The 17,201-nt window shown below is 30.5% G+C and overlaps 2 protein-coding genes across 3 annotated transcripts in view; both read left to right on the top strand.

The window, feature by feature from the left end:
* LOC125066047 (suppressor of cytokine signaling 2-like) overlaps nt 1-13,509 on the top strand; it is a 33,601-nt gene extending 20,092 nt beyond the window's left edge. The window contains exons 1-4 of one of the 2 annotated variants that reach the window (XM_047673940.1): nt 9,172-9,780; nt 10,275-10,576; nt 10,752-10,897; nt 11,821-13,509. In XM_047673940.1, coding sequence (XP_047529896.1) covers nt 9,705-9,780; nt 10,275-10,576; nt 10,752-10,897; nt 11,821-12,148 — 852 coding nt within the window. In that variant the 5' untranslated portion in view covers nt 9,172-9,704 and the 3' untranslated portion in view covers nt 12,149-13,509. Of the gene's footprint in view, nt 1-9,171; nt 9,781-10,274; nt 10,577-10,751; nt 10,898-11,820 lie in introns of those variants that run through there. The other variant, XM_047673942.1, reaches the window with a different exon arrangement.
* Nucleotides 13,510-14,945: 1,436 nt separating this feature from the next.
* On the top strand, nt 14,946-16,545 carry LOC125066046 (protein FAM234A). Its single transcript, XM_047673939.1, has one exon. The coding sequence runs from the start codon at nt 15,063-15,065 to the stop codon at nt 16,401-16,403; it is 1,341 nt and encodes a 446-aa protein (XP_047529895.1). The 5' UTR covers nt 14,946-15,062; the 3' UTR covers nt 16,404-16,545.
* Nucleotides 16,546-17,201: the final 656 nt, after the last annotated feature.

Here is a 17,201-nt window from a genome sequence, read left to right as displayed (position 1 = left end):
GAGAACATCGATAAATTCCGATAACTAATTACATTTTTATTGACAGATGATCAAACTTTTATTAGGCGTCCTTCCACGAAATCCTTCCACAGCCGCCGTTAAAAACGTTGATTTTTTATCGCAAACACGAGATTACTTTAATATCGACATGATTATTCGCGGAAGATCTGAATATTCTAAGAACGAAATAATGCTTGATATAACACTTATTTAGTTATGTGCAGAGTTGGAACTAACAGATATTTCATGAATACCTACTATACATATGTTATGATATCGTTAGACATTTGAACACACGTAGAATTAATATTTACTTAAAGAAATTTTAGGAAAAACAGCAATAACTAGCACGTAACAAAAAATATTCTTGTGCCTCAATGTTTTACTCAAATGTTAAATATAGTAACTTTGCATTCGACATTTAAATTTTTCTCGCACTGAAAAAACGCTTCATTAAAAAAATCTAAATATTCTGTATTTAAATTATTTAGACTTCATTTGTTTCTTAGTTAGTGGTATGTTGCTTGGATTTAAAGATGATGTAACTACTATTGACGGGATTATTATACATATGCAAAAGTCATACATGACTATAGATCATAGACTCTGATCTTTTCATATTCACATATAGTAAAAGAATTAACCTTTAAGTGTCTTAATAGGCCGTTCTTACACTTCAATTGTTTCAAGTCAGTTTATTAATATTTTAGCAAGTTGTAACCACGTATTACCATGAGTTCGTTACCAGTTTGGTTTTTAAATTGTATAAAAACATTCTAGAAAATATATTCTACTATATTCTTAAAATTTTGTATAGGTACATATAAATATAGAATCACCGATCGAATTTGAACATTTAACATTTTAATTAGATGGAAGAAAATGATGTTGTTATTGTGTATATATTTTTAATATGACCGTACATATAATTAATAATTACAATGATTATGCAAATCCGTCTAAGAAGTCGATTATATTACTAAGTATTATCGTACCAGTAAAATGGTTTTAATTTTCATTCGACACCCGTAAGTTTTCATACGATGTTTGCCTGCGGCACCGAGCACCAGATGAATTGTAAACAATGCAAATGAAGACTCATTATTCGCTAGTCAGGATTGCATTGTTTTCATATGGTTTATTTTTATAAGTATTTCATATTTTAAATAAATTATTTAACATATTTTGGATTCTACGAAATTTAACACAAACAATTCATGATACAATTGTTTTTATATTTATTACAATATAAAAATATAACTTTTATGTATGTATATTCTAACTGGATATTAAATAGAAGAATCTCTGTTCGTGCTATTTTCATTTGGAATTTTTATATCAGTTGAAAGTATTAGCATTTTGTACTGAACTTCTATGTAATATATTAGAAAAATCCGATAAATGTATCGGACTTTTCGAATGACCGGCCGCACTCTTTAACATAGTTAAAACATAGAAGACAAGCGCGTTCAACTAACAAATACAAACATTTGTTTTCCTTTTTTTAACCGCTATTTGTGAAAAACGTTTTCACTCAAAAGTTATGAATAGTAACGTTGCCCAAAATTGAATGTGACATTCAATTTTAACTATCAACGTCCAAAGAGGTAAAGACGCTACAAACTGTTTACCATAAAGTTCAATCTTTGCTTAATGGTTCTTAAGCAATACATCTGTTAGGCGCAATGAATTATCTATGAAATATCTATTAAAAACTCATTAATCGTTACAAAATATATAGTTATGATGTGATATGTAAATCGTTATCGATAAAAACAACACAGCACTTATAACTACCGAAATGTTTGTTTAATTTTCCTAAAGAAGAAATGATGCAATTATTACAGGTTAATTATTTGTAATCAAATCGATTAATATATAATGTACACATATACAGATAATAATTCATTTATTATCGTTTCTTATTACTATTTAAAGAATTTATTTCAAGCTATTGGTATTTAAAGTTGTTTTAATTAAACATGTGACGACTGTGAGGCTCATATTTAATTATTTTTTTAACCTTTTCATATATATTTTTGCTGCTGTAGATGTTTAGGCATATAAACCTTCCTTAATATTATAATATATATCACAGCCGAAGTAATATATCTTCAGCCTAACACTTACAAACACTCGAGAAATAAAAAATAAACATGACTTATATAAAATAATTAATAATAAAAAAAAAACAATCGAAGTCAATGTATTTATTTATATTATAATAATACTAGTAATTTTTTGTAGTTATGGATAGTAGGTACTTAATTCGCTGATGCAGGCATTTATAATTCTGCATGTCAAAATTAATTCATTGGTATGTTTTATCTCCGAATTCTCATGTATTTTTTTTGTGTTTAAAAACGATGGCGGTACAGAAAATATCCTGAGGACTCCTACATGTGTCGAATATTAGCATCGTAGTGGAGTAAGCTCCAAGTGAGTAAAAGAACATTCAAAAACGAGAGGCCTTACTTAGCTGTGAAACATTTACGGGCTAATAACATAAATTTATTCGAAGCAATGTATGCAGAAAAGCCGTTACATTTTTATGATGACTTTGTACAGTGTATTTATTAAACATTAAATTTTTAACATACCTATTATTATTTTTTAAATTAGTAGGAGTATTTGTCATGAAAAGGGAAGTAAGTGTATAACAGGAAGTCGAAGAAGCGTGTGTTATTTGATTTTACCAATGAGACTTTGAGTTTGTACCAACCTTTATATTACGAAATGTGATGTGTTACTACCAAAGTGAGATATGAAGTTTCCACATCATGTGGGACTACTGTGAGGTTCATATTTAATTATTTTTTTAACCTTTTCATATACCTTCTTGCTGCTGTAGATGTTTAGGCATATAAACCTTCCTTAATATTATAATATATATCACAGCCGAAGTAATATATCTTCAGCCCCTTCGTCGCAGACGTGCTTAACAGTTTTAAAGTACTTTTTAGAGACAAATTTTTAGCTGGCGCCGTCTACGTGCTGTTATCAATATTCACTACGATAATACGATAATAGTGACTCAGTTATTAATCGCCATAATAAGCATGCTGATTAATTCACGTTTCGATAAAAAGAAATGATTCAAAATTTACGAGTCAATATCATAAGTTCAAAGGATGGACAAAATATCCATATTTTAATTAAAACAAGCTCCGTTAGTTACGTAGTAAAAGTGAATGTACGAAACTAAACAGATGAGATCATAAATGTTTTATTTAATTTATAGACAAAAATAAATAAGCAAACGCAACTGAAACTATTTTCAAGAAAGTTTATGTCTGTTTATAGCAAGCTTCTAAAAATAAAACAAAGGCCAACCTTCGCCCTAGGTGAGTCAGATTTAAGTATAAAACGGTAGAGCGGCACTTCAAGAGAAATCGCATACACGCCATGACGCGACCTTTCCAAGTAGTGTATCATTACTCGTTTTTTTATTTGTACATTTAACTACACGTCAGTACAATCTTTGCTGATTATTTTCGACACAGGTTAATTACATTAGGGAAATATTTACTTTATTTGGCAAAAAAAACGAAAGCCTTATAATGGACCTCGATAATAGAAAAGCTAATAATTTAAAATGTCATATGTCTGATAAAAAAAAAAAAATTAAATCCAATAGGCAACGTTTTTCTATACTTAGTCGATATTGCCTTTTTTTTATTACACAGACGAGATCCTCAACGAATTAATTATAATATTACACAGATGAAGTCATGCGATCTCCGAGTCGTGACTCGTGTCTTAACATTTATTTATAATTAGTCTAGAGCGTGTTGCGATAATTTGTTTTGTTGAATGATAAAACATATTGCATTCTATATATAAAGCAACGTTTTCATTAGTAGAATAATTACTTAGTTACTCCTTTACCCACTACACAATAACTTCGAATTAATACCAAAATAATAAAACAAGGTATTGTAGTAGATATAAAAAGAGTGACATCATTCCTCTATTCGAAATTCAAATTTGATATGGTTAAGTTGACTCAAATGTTAAAATTTTAATCAAATATTTAAATTCAACAAAAATGCTGTATATATATATACAAATGTAAGTTTTATATAATTGACTAATTGTAAGTTTTAGATATTCGTATTTAAAGATGTTTACGACTGTTAATAAGCGACTGAATAGTATACGCACTCAATAACGCACGAATATTAATCACAATTAGGCTATTTGTTGCATGTTAATGATCATTGATGAGGTCATAAGATCTCGTGACTCGTGTCGTTGGACCACGCTCACGATTATAATAAGCAAGTTTTATTCATACGTTGTCTTTACGGTTACGTCACGTTATTTACTAATATTATAAGTGCATAAGATTCTTCAGATGTTTATTATTGCGCTATGCTCGAACGGTATTTAATAACATTCTAAATATGAAATCTATTCAACGATAAGTTACTATTAAGAATATTTTATTCAATTTAATGCCTCCGTCAAGTTAGATTATTGCTTTTTTATTCCATTTTAATTAAACACATGGTTTCCAAATTAATTAATTCTTCAAGTTCATATATATAAGCTTAAATGTAATAATGTTATTATGTTTGCAGGTTATTTAATGTTAGATTCGTATCAAAACATATCTTTATAAATGTAGAAAGAAAATTCGATGATGTATAGAAATGACATCATTTTCATTTTGGATTTATAAATTTCTTGTCAATTCATCCAATTATAAAGATTCATTTTATTACGAAGTTCCGTTTAACACTCTAAATTGATGAGATTTTTTAATAAATTAACATATTTATTTAAAACATGACTAGGACTGGTGACTAATATACAATACAGTTATCTGAAAGGACAAAAACTTGAGTGACTCATTATCGATTCCAATATGTAGAATTATTGGTAATGAGATATTACAAAATCATACGTTATCCTATACACCAATAATTATATTATTCCAGTTAGCGCGGACATTTATCTGATAAAGGTAAATTGAGCAGACTTAATTTAACAAATTTGCTATAATAAAAGCTACATTTTTTTACGTATTCCACTTTTGATTCCAATACGTTGACAACGCCTGCTTTATGAACGTGATAACGGAGGATCTGTCAGATCGTCTCTTCTTGTTTTTAATATCACGGATTATATTGTTTATAAAATATGTTTGTATTTTACAAATGTATGTATGTAAAAATACAATAATTACGAAAGCAAATATTTGTAGAAATTCAATACAATTTTGTTTTTTTTTTTATTATTATTTTCTGAACTCTTCATTTCCTAGAAAATTCCTATTGGAGTGATTGCTATGAAATCATACTAATTAATTCGAAGAACGAGTAAATATTCGAATTAGTAACACTCGAATAGTTTTGTTGTCGATTCTCGGGCAGGTTGTCAATACTTAACCGAAGTATTATTAATCATTTTTCCGAGTATTCAAATGCGTGAAATTAACACCTTTAAAATGGCTAAAGTTTTAAGAAACATAATAGTAACAAAAGTTATTCTTAGAAATACGTCGTCATTCCAGGGCGAGTATCGAGAATGATTCTTAGGAACAATGCAAAGTATAGCGTCGCTCAGAGACAATGTAGGCGTAGTATCCTCTTGAATACCTGTGTAAAATACGACTGTGTTTATTTTTTGCTTTAATATTTTTTTCTTTTAAGTGTAAGGTGTAAAATTAAAAAAAAAAATTAAATACAAAAGTAAAAGTAATGATTATATGATAGTTCAATTATTAATTGTTGTAATTTATTCAATATTAAAAAAAAAATAATTACAATTATTTTCGTGATACAAATCAAATTGTTCATAGTATTTTTTGTTATTTATATTATTATATAATAGTATCGCTGCCATCGCTATCCATTAATCCATTTAATCCAAGGCTAAATTTCGACCAAATAGATTATAATATTCACAAATCATTATAGTAATTCAAGCAGTATTGCTAGTGAAATAAATATTAAAAAGTGTTTTCTTTCAATAATGCAATTAATTTTAAATCATTGCTTGTTATATATAAAAAAATACTATGAATAAAATCCTTTTTTTTTTTTGCTTATTCTCAAAAATCTTCATGGTGATATTTATTTTATGTAACTTAAACAAAAGCGACTTTATGTTACTGCAATTACACAATTATTATCAGAAATTCACCATAAAAGGCATATCATGTTTATTTGTATTTTCCAACCGGTTCAAATACCTCGTCTTGTTTACGCCATGAACATGGAGTTCGTAGAAGCACTCATTATGGTACAAAATCATCATGACCACGGACAGCGAAGCATACCTAAGCAATGTTATTGAATCAACAGCTATTGTGTAATGTAGGCTTACAATCATTTTGTTAGTATAATTAAATTAGTCACACATTTCGATGGAAGTTATTTAAATTAGTTTCATAGAATAAAGGGTACGGCCCTTCATAATTTATCGGATTTTTTTAAAGCCTACCCAATAGTCAACTTTACAATGCAAGTCAGGTATAAACGGTAATAAAATTATCGATAACCTCGTAAAACAAAATAAAAATGTGATCGAACCATGGACAATTTTGCAGTAGTATGATTGAATAATAAAAAATACAATGTATTAAAAATTAAGATTTTGCTATTTTAAAACAATTTCAATTTATAAATATAATATTACCTTAAAGTATATTTTCGCAAATGAAAATAATATTTAAGCTAAACTCAATAAATACTCGCATACTAAACATTTTGCTCATTCAACCAATAACTAAGTTAAAAATACGCTACTAGTTCCTCGATACACTAGTTCCGCCTCATGATATACGGAACCATTATCAGAATGAATTCCGAGAATGTGTATACTCATCGTCAGACCCTAAGTTAAAGAGGTACATACCGAGAACAACGGTATGCTCTGAGAAATTGAAATCGGAGTGCGGCGAGTTCTGTGAACCGCGGTGACCTTCTAAATGTGCACTTATGTTTTGCGAACGGAAATTGGCAAAATATTCTTACTGGTATTAAAAAAAAACTAAATAATAAATTTTATATATAAAAAATATATAACATAGGTAACACTTTTTTTCTTACACAGTCAAAATTTTAAATCCCTTACTCATCGGGAAGTTAGTTAAAAATTTCTAACAAATACCACATTCACAGCCACAAATAAACCTAATATTATTTAATCGATAACATCGAAAGGAAATAATGGATCTCGTACTAAAAGTACTATAAATCGTTTATTCATTTTCGCAGAATTCATTATATTTTTATCGTTTTATATTAGAGATTACAGTTCAATGGTTTCTATATTGTGAAGTGATTTCACCGAAGTAATATACAAGGCATTCTAATTATACAGATTTAAAAAAACAATAAATTATGTCGTATTTTTTGTTAAAACAAAACTTTCACTTGACAAAAATAAAATATATATAAGGCGCGTAAAAGACTAATAATTTCTTATTAAAAAAAAGATATGTATATATATGTATATCGGTATCGGCATTGTTATAGTTTTCATTACCTTTATTATTAGTATTGCGCTATAAATCACACGATAACAGAAAATATGCATTGAAAGATATTTTTTGTAATAGGTATGTAGGTATGTGGTTGTTTTCTGACAAGCAGTTCCCATATAATCCAAGATATTAAAATTATCAGCATTAAAGATTTCAAATCGTTAATGACCTCATCAGTTTGCACGGCATTTATAGGTATTTATAGTAGGTGAACAATTTAAGAATAGAACATAAGTTATTATTTATCATCAGCTGCCTCTTACCAAACTTTTGAAAAGTTTCCTTTGTAAGAAAATAATATAATGCTAATTGTATTAAAATGTATGATATAGATATTGAATCAATCTGTATTCTGTATAAAAGATTGAGCAGCTGCGTATCAAATGTGCAACTGCGCAAGCGGCAGATGGCTTATGGCTGTGAAAGCTACTCGCAGGTAGGGGTTTCTGAGAACGCCAAATATAATCGCACTACGGGGAACTCACTCTCTATGGCACGTTCGAATTTCGAATGTGGATTGAACACCTGCGTATTCAATAGCATTCGAAATTCAACAATTTAGTGTATAATGTTATCCTGATTTTATGTAAAAATTTTTAATGCATAATGTCGTGTTTTATTATTAATTTTATTATATCATAGGTGGACTTACAAATGAGTTGGAACTGAGTTGTTATGTCCCTTCTGCCATTTGTTGTACTAGTTCACACATCTTTCCTAGGCGGGCACAATGTCTATATTAAAGTAAATCTATCTTGATAACTATCTACATAGGTATTTAAAAAGAGATTTTTATCTGAACCGCGTAAATGCGTTTTGCCTATTCATTTTAATATCCTTATAATTAACCTAATGTAAACACAGTTTGTTTTTGAAAACTATGATAGATAAACAACTATTTAACATATGGAATTATGTGATTTAGGTAATATTTTTTTTATTTCTATGGATATATAATAGACATAAGATGATTTTGATAGAACTCGTAAAAAGTTATAGCATTTCATGGAAACGTTCGTGACTAGAGCTGCACGCACAGTTACAGTGGAGTGAACCCACTCTTGTAACCAGGTCACGCGTTACTTAACGCATTTCGGTCGAAGCCGCTCTTTTTTGTCGGTCGGTCCTACTGTCACTTTTGGTCATTTTTTCCCCTACGTTAATTCTCAGTTTTCAGTTTCTAGTCACTTAACTTTTACTGTTTATCTGCAATGTTATATATTGTACCTACGTATTAGATTTTGTAATGTTTCATAAGTCAAAATAGCCTTTTTTTTCAAATATAAGTTTATAATTATAATAATTGTCATTATTGATGTCATTGTTTCTATCTTATAATATAATAAATATTTATATTATAATAAATATAATATTAATTATATCTATATTATAATAAATATTAAGTTAGGTTATGTTTAGTTTTGCTTAACAAAAACAAGCATGCTAAATTTTCTTTTTTCCTAAGATTGTTATTATTCATTATTAACTAGAATGAATTGAGTAGAATAGACATGAATGTAAGATTACGCAGAATCGTGCGCTACGTACAAATACAATACAATGAAGATAGCAAGCAAACGACTAGATAACTGGATAATTGTTGTTGGTTAGTGAATGAATTCTCAGAAATAGTGAACGTTCGAGTTTCGTATCACTCGGGTGTCGCGGCCGTTCGGCAGCGTCCTCCGAGCGTACATCCCCACTTCTCGTTCGCAAGTTCGCTCGTCTTCACTCTTCACTCTTCACCAGTCGGCAGTCACATTAAGTCGCGATTCGCGTAGTATTTAAAAGATAGTGGTTGCGTATTCGCGCGTTTACTTCGAGTGAGATGCTGTATTCGTTGCTTAAAAAAGCTTTACAAGTGCTGTCATCGTAATTAATTATTATCTAAAAACATAACTTTTGTCTTTGGTATTCTGCCGGTGTCACAACACTAGTGTCAATTTTAATGAAAATCACGAACTCTGTACAAGTGCTTCTAGTGTTACAAACGGATCTTCTGGACATTTTAATTGTGTTTACTAAATTTGAGAATTTTATAAGTTTAGGAAATACTCAAATAATATATAATATATGTGTTACGAAATTGTATTTGGAATAGTTTCACGTTTAAAGAATTAAATTGTGATTTTGGTAAAGTGATTAAACCGTGGCCTCCGGAGACGAGGCGGGTGGAACACGTAACAGTCCACCGAAAAGTGAAAATCATATGTGCTTAGTTGAAAGACGGGAAACTAAACTGAGTCCTTTAAACATGACAATAGCTACGAGGTTACCGACACAAAGTGAGTTTTACAAGCACAGCGTTATTTCTAACAATGTAGTTGAAATGTAACCTTAAAATTATATTGCAATAGAATATGAAGTCAATGTGAATATTCGTAGAAAGTGTATACACAAATGGTATTTTTGAGGTTAATAATGTCATGTCATGTCAAGTAAACACTTGATATGATGAAACAATATTATTATGCGTGTGCATTGTTTATTCTCACTCTCAACTATTTAATTACTTTTTATAATATATTTACTCGATCCAACTATCATATTTTTTTATAATTCAGTATCAAGTTGTAAAAAAACGATTTATAGGTAATAATAATACCTATCAAAATACATTTTCAATTTTTACTTTTATTTATATTAATAATTATTGTGGTGTAGTCTAGATATATTATTTTATGCATAGTAAACTAATTAATTGACATGATTCAAAATAAGTTTATCACAATAAAGTGTTTTTTATTTTAATATACTAAATTGTAAGTTATTGTTACAGATGCTTGTGTGGAAGTGGGGGTGCCGCTCGACAGCTGGTCAACAGGTGTTGCTTGCTGTCCAAACTGCAGGCATGAGCTCCGGGTCTCTTTGGCCTGTGCTAAGGCCCACACACAAACTTCTGTGATACCAGTCACACCACCCTTCACTCTCCAGCCAACATACTTGCCACAATCTCCTTTATACACAACACCATCATCACCATTAATACCATCCCCATACAATGATGAGTTGAGACGGTTAGCTGATACGCTGAGAGCATTAAGGCTATCCGGGTGGTATTATGGCAATTTAGATTGGCAGGTTTGTACCTTAATGACTTTAAAAAATTAAGAAATAGTTTAGATCAAATAGAAAAGTTATTTGTGATTATCATTCTCTAAATGAATGTAAATGATTATAATATTACAGTGATTCATTCTTTGAGCAGACTTTTATGTCAATTGTGTATTAATAAATTTTCTTTCTATCATTCTAGGGTGCTCGAAATTTACTTAAAGACGCAAGTGTTGGTGCCTTTGTGATAAGAGATTCCGGTGACAGAAATTTCATATTCTCACTGTCTGTACAAACAGAAAGAGGACCAACATCTGTCCGGCTACATTATGAGCAGGGATTCTTTAGGTAAGCGTTCTCTTTTTATCATGACTTTCAATTATAATATCTTAATATTCTTTGCAATGATGTTACTGATAATATTTGTGCTTTAATTATTGAATAAATATCAAGACAAACTTAAAATCAAGAGTGGATAGGCATTTTCTAGACAAAGGTACTCTACCAAGCTGTTTTATAACTTTCTATCACATGTGATAATACACCATGCATAATAATACTATTTCTTTGTCATGTATGTCATTATTATAGTGATACTATTTTTCTTAAGTATGAACAGTAGTAAAATCATCACACAAAAGTAGTTGTGCATAATCAGACAACATTATTCATGTTATCATGACATTATCTAATCTAAATACTGTACAATGAAGCTTAATCTCGGCGCCCGGCAATTGTTTTCGCTACTACAGAATAATTTTGAAATATTTGAGGAAAATGTATGAAAAGAGCTTACATTTATTTTATGTAAAAATTGAACCAATATTCGACAGTATTCAATTTTACGTCCAATTAATAGTTAATAAACATGAAATACAATGGTTCTCATTAAAAATAATTTTAAGATGAAAATTATAAACCTATTTAAACCAATTCCACATAAAGCTTGCACAACAAAGCAGTGAGTCAGTTTTTGTGAAATCCCTTACAAGTAAATTCCATTCAGAGTAATTATTGTTTATGAAACAACTTGGAAGTATTAGATAATAAATTGATTCATTATTAATTTATTTTCTTATATACTCATTGAAAGTGTGTCATTGTTCTTCCGAGTATGGTGATTTTTCTGGGTTAAATAACTTGACCTAATAAAATATGTCATAACATATGCATTGACGTAATTCTGTCAACAAGGGATGCAATACAATTTTAATATTACGAGCTTTTAACTAAATAGTCACATGAACTAAATTTGTTTTTCTTTTTTATAGGTTAGACTGTGACCGGCCACTTGCCAGGTATATGCCCCGGTTTCGTTGCGTCGTGGAACTCGTGCAGCATTACACTCGAGTCGGCGAACGAGGACCAGCGGGCACAGTTTGGGTGGACCGTGAGGGATGCCCACACTCGCCAGTCCTTCTCAAAGTTCCTCTTAAGAAATCACCACCGACTCTACTTCATGCAGCTCGCCTTGCGCTTCACAAGGCCCTAGACTCAAACCCACTCACACCGAAACTTTGGTGTGCCCCCAAGCACAGGCTTTTGCCTCTCCCCTCCACTCTAATAGACTATCTCGGCGAATATCCATACTCAATCTAACGTTTGGATCTGTTCTTTAGTCTTTATGTAGTCCAATCGCGTCATTACGATGCCTAGTGAAGATATTAGGGTATTAGAGCAAATATATAATGGAAATAATATGGACTATACAAATATTAATTGCAATAAACTAAACACTGAGTATAGTCACATAACATTAATTTATGTTAATTGTACAAATGTACATTATTGTTATAAGCTAGTACAGGATGCTAGACATAAAGGGCAGGCTCCTTTATAAAACTGACTAACAATCATTTATTTTCTAATAGTTAAATTGTAACTTCTGTATTATTTATAAGTATTGAATATGGGACTCAACTATGGTATTTAGTGAAATATTTACGCAGATGTTTTTTAAGTGTGTCTACTGTCTAATCTGTATATATAGATGTTTTGAATGTAATGCAAGACTGAATTCTTTGAGCATCTATGAAATCAAGTGTAAATCGCCACATAAAATTCAGTCAGTAGTAATATTATTGAAACAATATGTTTGTTTGATTAAGCAAATATTCATAAATGCCTAATCTTGTCCATTATATTAAGAAATCATCACACTATTTTGTAGAGCTATATTTTATTATTTATTTCTCGACTAAAATAATAGGCTAATTACTGACACTTACACAATATTTTGTTTTGTTCCTATTTAAGATAATCATACTGCAAAGTGAATAAATTATTAAAGTAAATCTTAAAATAGTTTCAGTTTCGAAGTTTTATTTAAAAAATATGTTTAACTAGTTACATAAAATAAAAATTAGAACTAATAAGTTGAGGAAAATTGCTCCTAATAATAATAATCGTCTGAAACACAGTAATATCAATATGTGCCATCAAAACATTTGAATACAAAGTCATGATTACTTATAACAGATATTTTGAGGCTGAATATGTAAATATTAATTGTTTTGTTTTTCCTATTTATTTTTGAATTGTAATTAGTGTAGTAAAATCTTAATAATTCAAAATGTATACCATGTAATGGTTGCTTAGTGTAGTCTAGGGATTTGGCTAGTGATGTTCACTAATCTAGAATAAAACATGTACCTTAAATAATCTCAGATAAATTTTAAGCTTCACAAATATTTTGTTAGCGCAAAATTAATATGTATAATACAGTGTGAAAAGTGATTGGTGTCAGCCTCAAATAACATGCATTTGTTTTATTTTGAGGCAATATGTTAAATTAATATAAAAATTGTTTATCAACATACTTATTTTTATACCATTTCTGTAAGAAATTAAACACCAAGTAATTAAGTGTGACATAATAGAAGGATGTGTTTATTCGTAGATTTATGTATGAAAAGAAATGCAAATAATTTATATACAAAAAATATACATTCGGCCTTTAATTTGTTGTTTTATTCACCCGGAAATGGAGTATACTAAACCGACCCGCTCCGGTTTCGCACGAATAAATTTATATTACATAATTTATACCATATAGCAGACAACCGAGACCTCTACACACAAATAAACAATTTTTACCTTTATAATGTTAGTTGATTACTAATTAGTATTAGTGCAGATATAGAATTTCTACTTTAGAGACCTGAAAGAAAAACTGAAACATCTTCAACATAAAGAGAAAATAGAGAAAGATAAAGATAGCCCTAACCTAATATTCTGAACTGTTATGCGACTTTTTTTGCCACTGCATTCAAAAATTGAACATAATCTTTTAGTGTGCTTCTGTAATTTAAGTTTAGTTTAATCATTACATAGTATAAAACAAAGTCGCTTACCGCTGTCTGTCTGTCTCTGAGTATGCTTAGATTTTTAAAAGACGCAACGGAATTCTATGCGGTTTTTTTTTATTAAATAGAGTGATTCAGATTTAATATGCAGGGACATAGCGGTTTGTATTGTCTAATGACTGAAAAAATGTGAACGTTGTATACAGACATTCTGTAGAATATCTAGTATGAGCATTGCACTCGTGCGAAGCCGGGTTATATTTAAAACAAAGAAATTGCAGTTCCAGTCGCCTGAAATTCATCTTGTTATAAAAATCCTTGTTTAATCATATTATATGACTACGGATTGAAGTTGAATTGTTATATATGCTAAATATTTAAATTATTAAAAATCAGCTATACTCCCGTGTGGATATATATATATGTATGGTCCAGACTACAGTATACAACAGAAGAGCTCGATTCCACAGCACACAACTCAACTTTTCGAAGTTATAAATATGGACAAAATTTACTTTTAATTAAAAAAAATCCTAATTTATCGCTGGCTTTAACGGTAAAGCAAAACGTGAGATAAAAAGTCTGAAGCATGTTGTTCACATCAGCAAACTCCAATCGCCTTTAATCCGCACTGGGCCAGCTGTATAAGCTATGCCCAGTTCGTACAACACTTTCACCCAGAAATGGAGTATACTATCATTAATCAGTGCCGATATTACTAACACTTCAACTGCAAGCCTTCTCCATCAATGGGATGGAGGCCTTAACCCAGCAGTGTAACATTTACAATTTGCTACCGCTTCTAATTTTGTTAGAAAGTCATTTAAAAATACATATTAAATTAAAATACCCAGCCACGCGTTGCTATGGCTATATTATTCGTTAAATTATATTGTTTAATAATATTTACTTAAAAACGCTGAATATGATGTTATACTTTCAAATAAAACAGCGATATTTTTATTGATATAACATAGATAGCAACGATTATTTATCGTATTTGGAGACTTTAGTTATCGTAGAGTATTCTTTATCTATGGATTAGGGTTTATGATCAAAGATTCAAAGACAAAGACCAAAGTCTCCAAATGTCAACCGGCGTGACTTGTTATTGAATATTGATTTTATTTATATCTTAAGTATTTTTGAAACATTTTTCTCAAACTAAGAAATGTAAGGCATTCTTTTTAAACTATTCATTACAAGCCATGTCAGCAAATGGTAATGGCGGTAACTATGCACCTCTCAAGCAATTACTGTCGGATTCAGAATCTGAAGATGATCAGAAGTTAGAAAATGCCGTACGCATCCAGGCTTCGGATAGCTGTAATAATTTGGATTACAATAGTGGATTGCAGTCGTCAAAGAATTACAGTATGAGTGATATGGATGAGTACAATTCAAATGAAAAAACAGTAGAAAGCACTATGGATAATGTAAGCTTCTTACAATCCGATATGTCAAATAAAATGTCTTTTTCACGACGCTGCGCATTTATCGCATCAATATTTGTTTGCGTCTTTACCATAATAATATTTCTTTGGGGTATCCCGTGCTCCGACGTCGGCAGTTGTATTAATAATGAGTGGCAAGATAAAACTACGAGCTGGGAGATTCCCTACGACGAAATAGAGTTGTCCGGAGCGGTTCAGGTCGTAGACGGAGCTATACCTAATACAAAAAATCTTATATTCATATATCGCGGTAATCATATGAAAGAGGAAAAAAACAATAATGACAATGTGAATGGAGTTTTATTGATTGTAGGTAACACTGGTAAAGTCGGCTGGTATACAAGAGAAACTAGAATTCCAACTGAAATAGACTGTCATCTTATTGATGTAAATCGCGATAAGCAGAAAGATTGCATTGTGTCAGGTTCAGAGGGACTGCTTGCTGCTCTCAACCCCTTGTCAGGGACATACTATTGGTATATACTTAAACAAGGTAAAATATTCAGTGATATTGCAGCAATTGATTTTCCAATAGTAATAAAAGATATGGACAAGGATAAGGTCTATGACCTTCTGACTGTCGCCACCATGTATCCCAATGCCAATCATAATTCATTGTTGATAATATCTGGAGCAACAGGTAATATCATCGGCGATCCAATGACCGTTCATGATTGTCTAGTGATCAAACTCTTGACAGAGTCTGATGGTATCACATATCTTTGCAAAAATGGAACATCTGAAGCTGTTCGGCAGATAACATATCCCTGGCTATATAGAAAGCTATTGAAGCTAGATCAGTCAACAAACCATTCAGTTCCCATATCTATGGTTTCAAAGAGGGTAAACATCAGCTTAAAAAAGAGTATGAGCAGCGCAAATAATTGGGAAATATATACAAATGGGCCTGGGAAACTTATTGTTGAAAATTCCGGGGACTGTCCTAACTCATGTAGAGTTAATCTAAAATTATTGCTTGAGAAAAATGGAACAACAAATGTAAGTTGGGAGTATTCTGCAAATCACGTATATGCCATGAAGCCAAGTTCATTTGCCTTTGCAAACTCTATTAGGGGTTTTGTCTTGAAATTATGACAGTGGAACAGTGCACACTTAGCAAAGGGTGCACTTAAAATTGATGAAGTAAGATACAATGTACAAAACCAAAGCCCAAAGAATACATATGATATCTTTTATTACCGACCAACGATAAATGTTGCTTCTATTTCATCTTTTATCAAATATGCAAATTTCACAGCACATGATATTTCGGAGAGGATTGTTTTGGTATCATTTGATAACCTTCAAACATATGTCCATGTAAATGTGAGCCAAACTGATATTGTACAAATTTGTGTTCGTGGTTCTATTGATGCCGGAACACCATTACCAACATGTCAACCTGATTTAGAGTATCAAGAAAAGTCTTTAGTCATTGCAGATCTAGACGGAGATCAGTCTCACGAATTAATATCATACTACAGTACCTTTAATCCTCCAGAGTCATATTCCCCAAAGAAATCTCAAGTATACGACGATTGGCGCTTGACGTCAACTGTGAGAGTTATTAGGCTAGAATCAGAAATACCAAAGTTGTTTGTTACAGATAACTAATATTTAATATTTTGATAATCATTGGCATAAGTGTGCTAGTTTTAAGATATGTTTTTTCCAAAATATTGCTATGCATGCTGTATTTGGCTTGGCAGTGGCTTATATCTAGTCATCAAACAAATTTATATTACAGTAGATACATTGTAAATAATCAATTTTAATCATATAGTTACATAGTTGTTTGTTTATTTCAGACAAATATAAATCAATATTTATAAAATTCTTGGAGATGTTTGTAATGCTCATACTGTTAAACATCTGTGTTCAATGTTGATATCA

This window comes from Vanessa atalanta, chromosome 8 (assembly GCF_905147765.1).
Source record: "Vanessa atalanta chromosome 8, ilVanAtal1.2, whole genome shotgun sequence".
Lineage (NCBI taxonomy): Eukaryota > Metazoa > Arthropoda > Insecta > Lepidoptera > Nymphalidae > Vanessa > Vanessa atalanta.
Note: the sequence above shows the minus strand (reverse complement) of the source record. Positions and strands in the feature narration are given on the sequence as shown.

Coding starts and splice junctions, on each gene's coding strand:
- LOC125066046 (XM_047673939.1), top strand. CDS start 15,063: ATGTCAGCAAATGGTAATGGCGGTAACTATGCACCTCTCAAGCAATTA.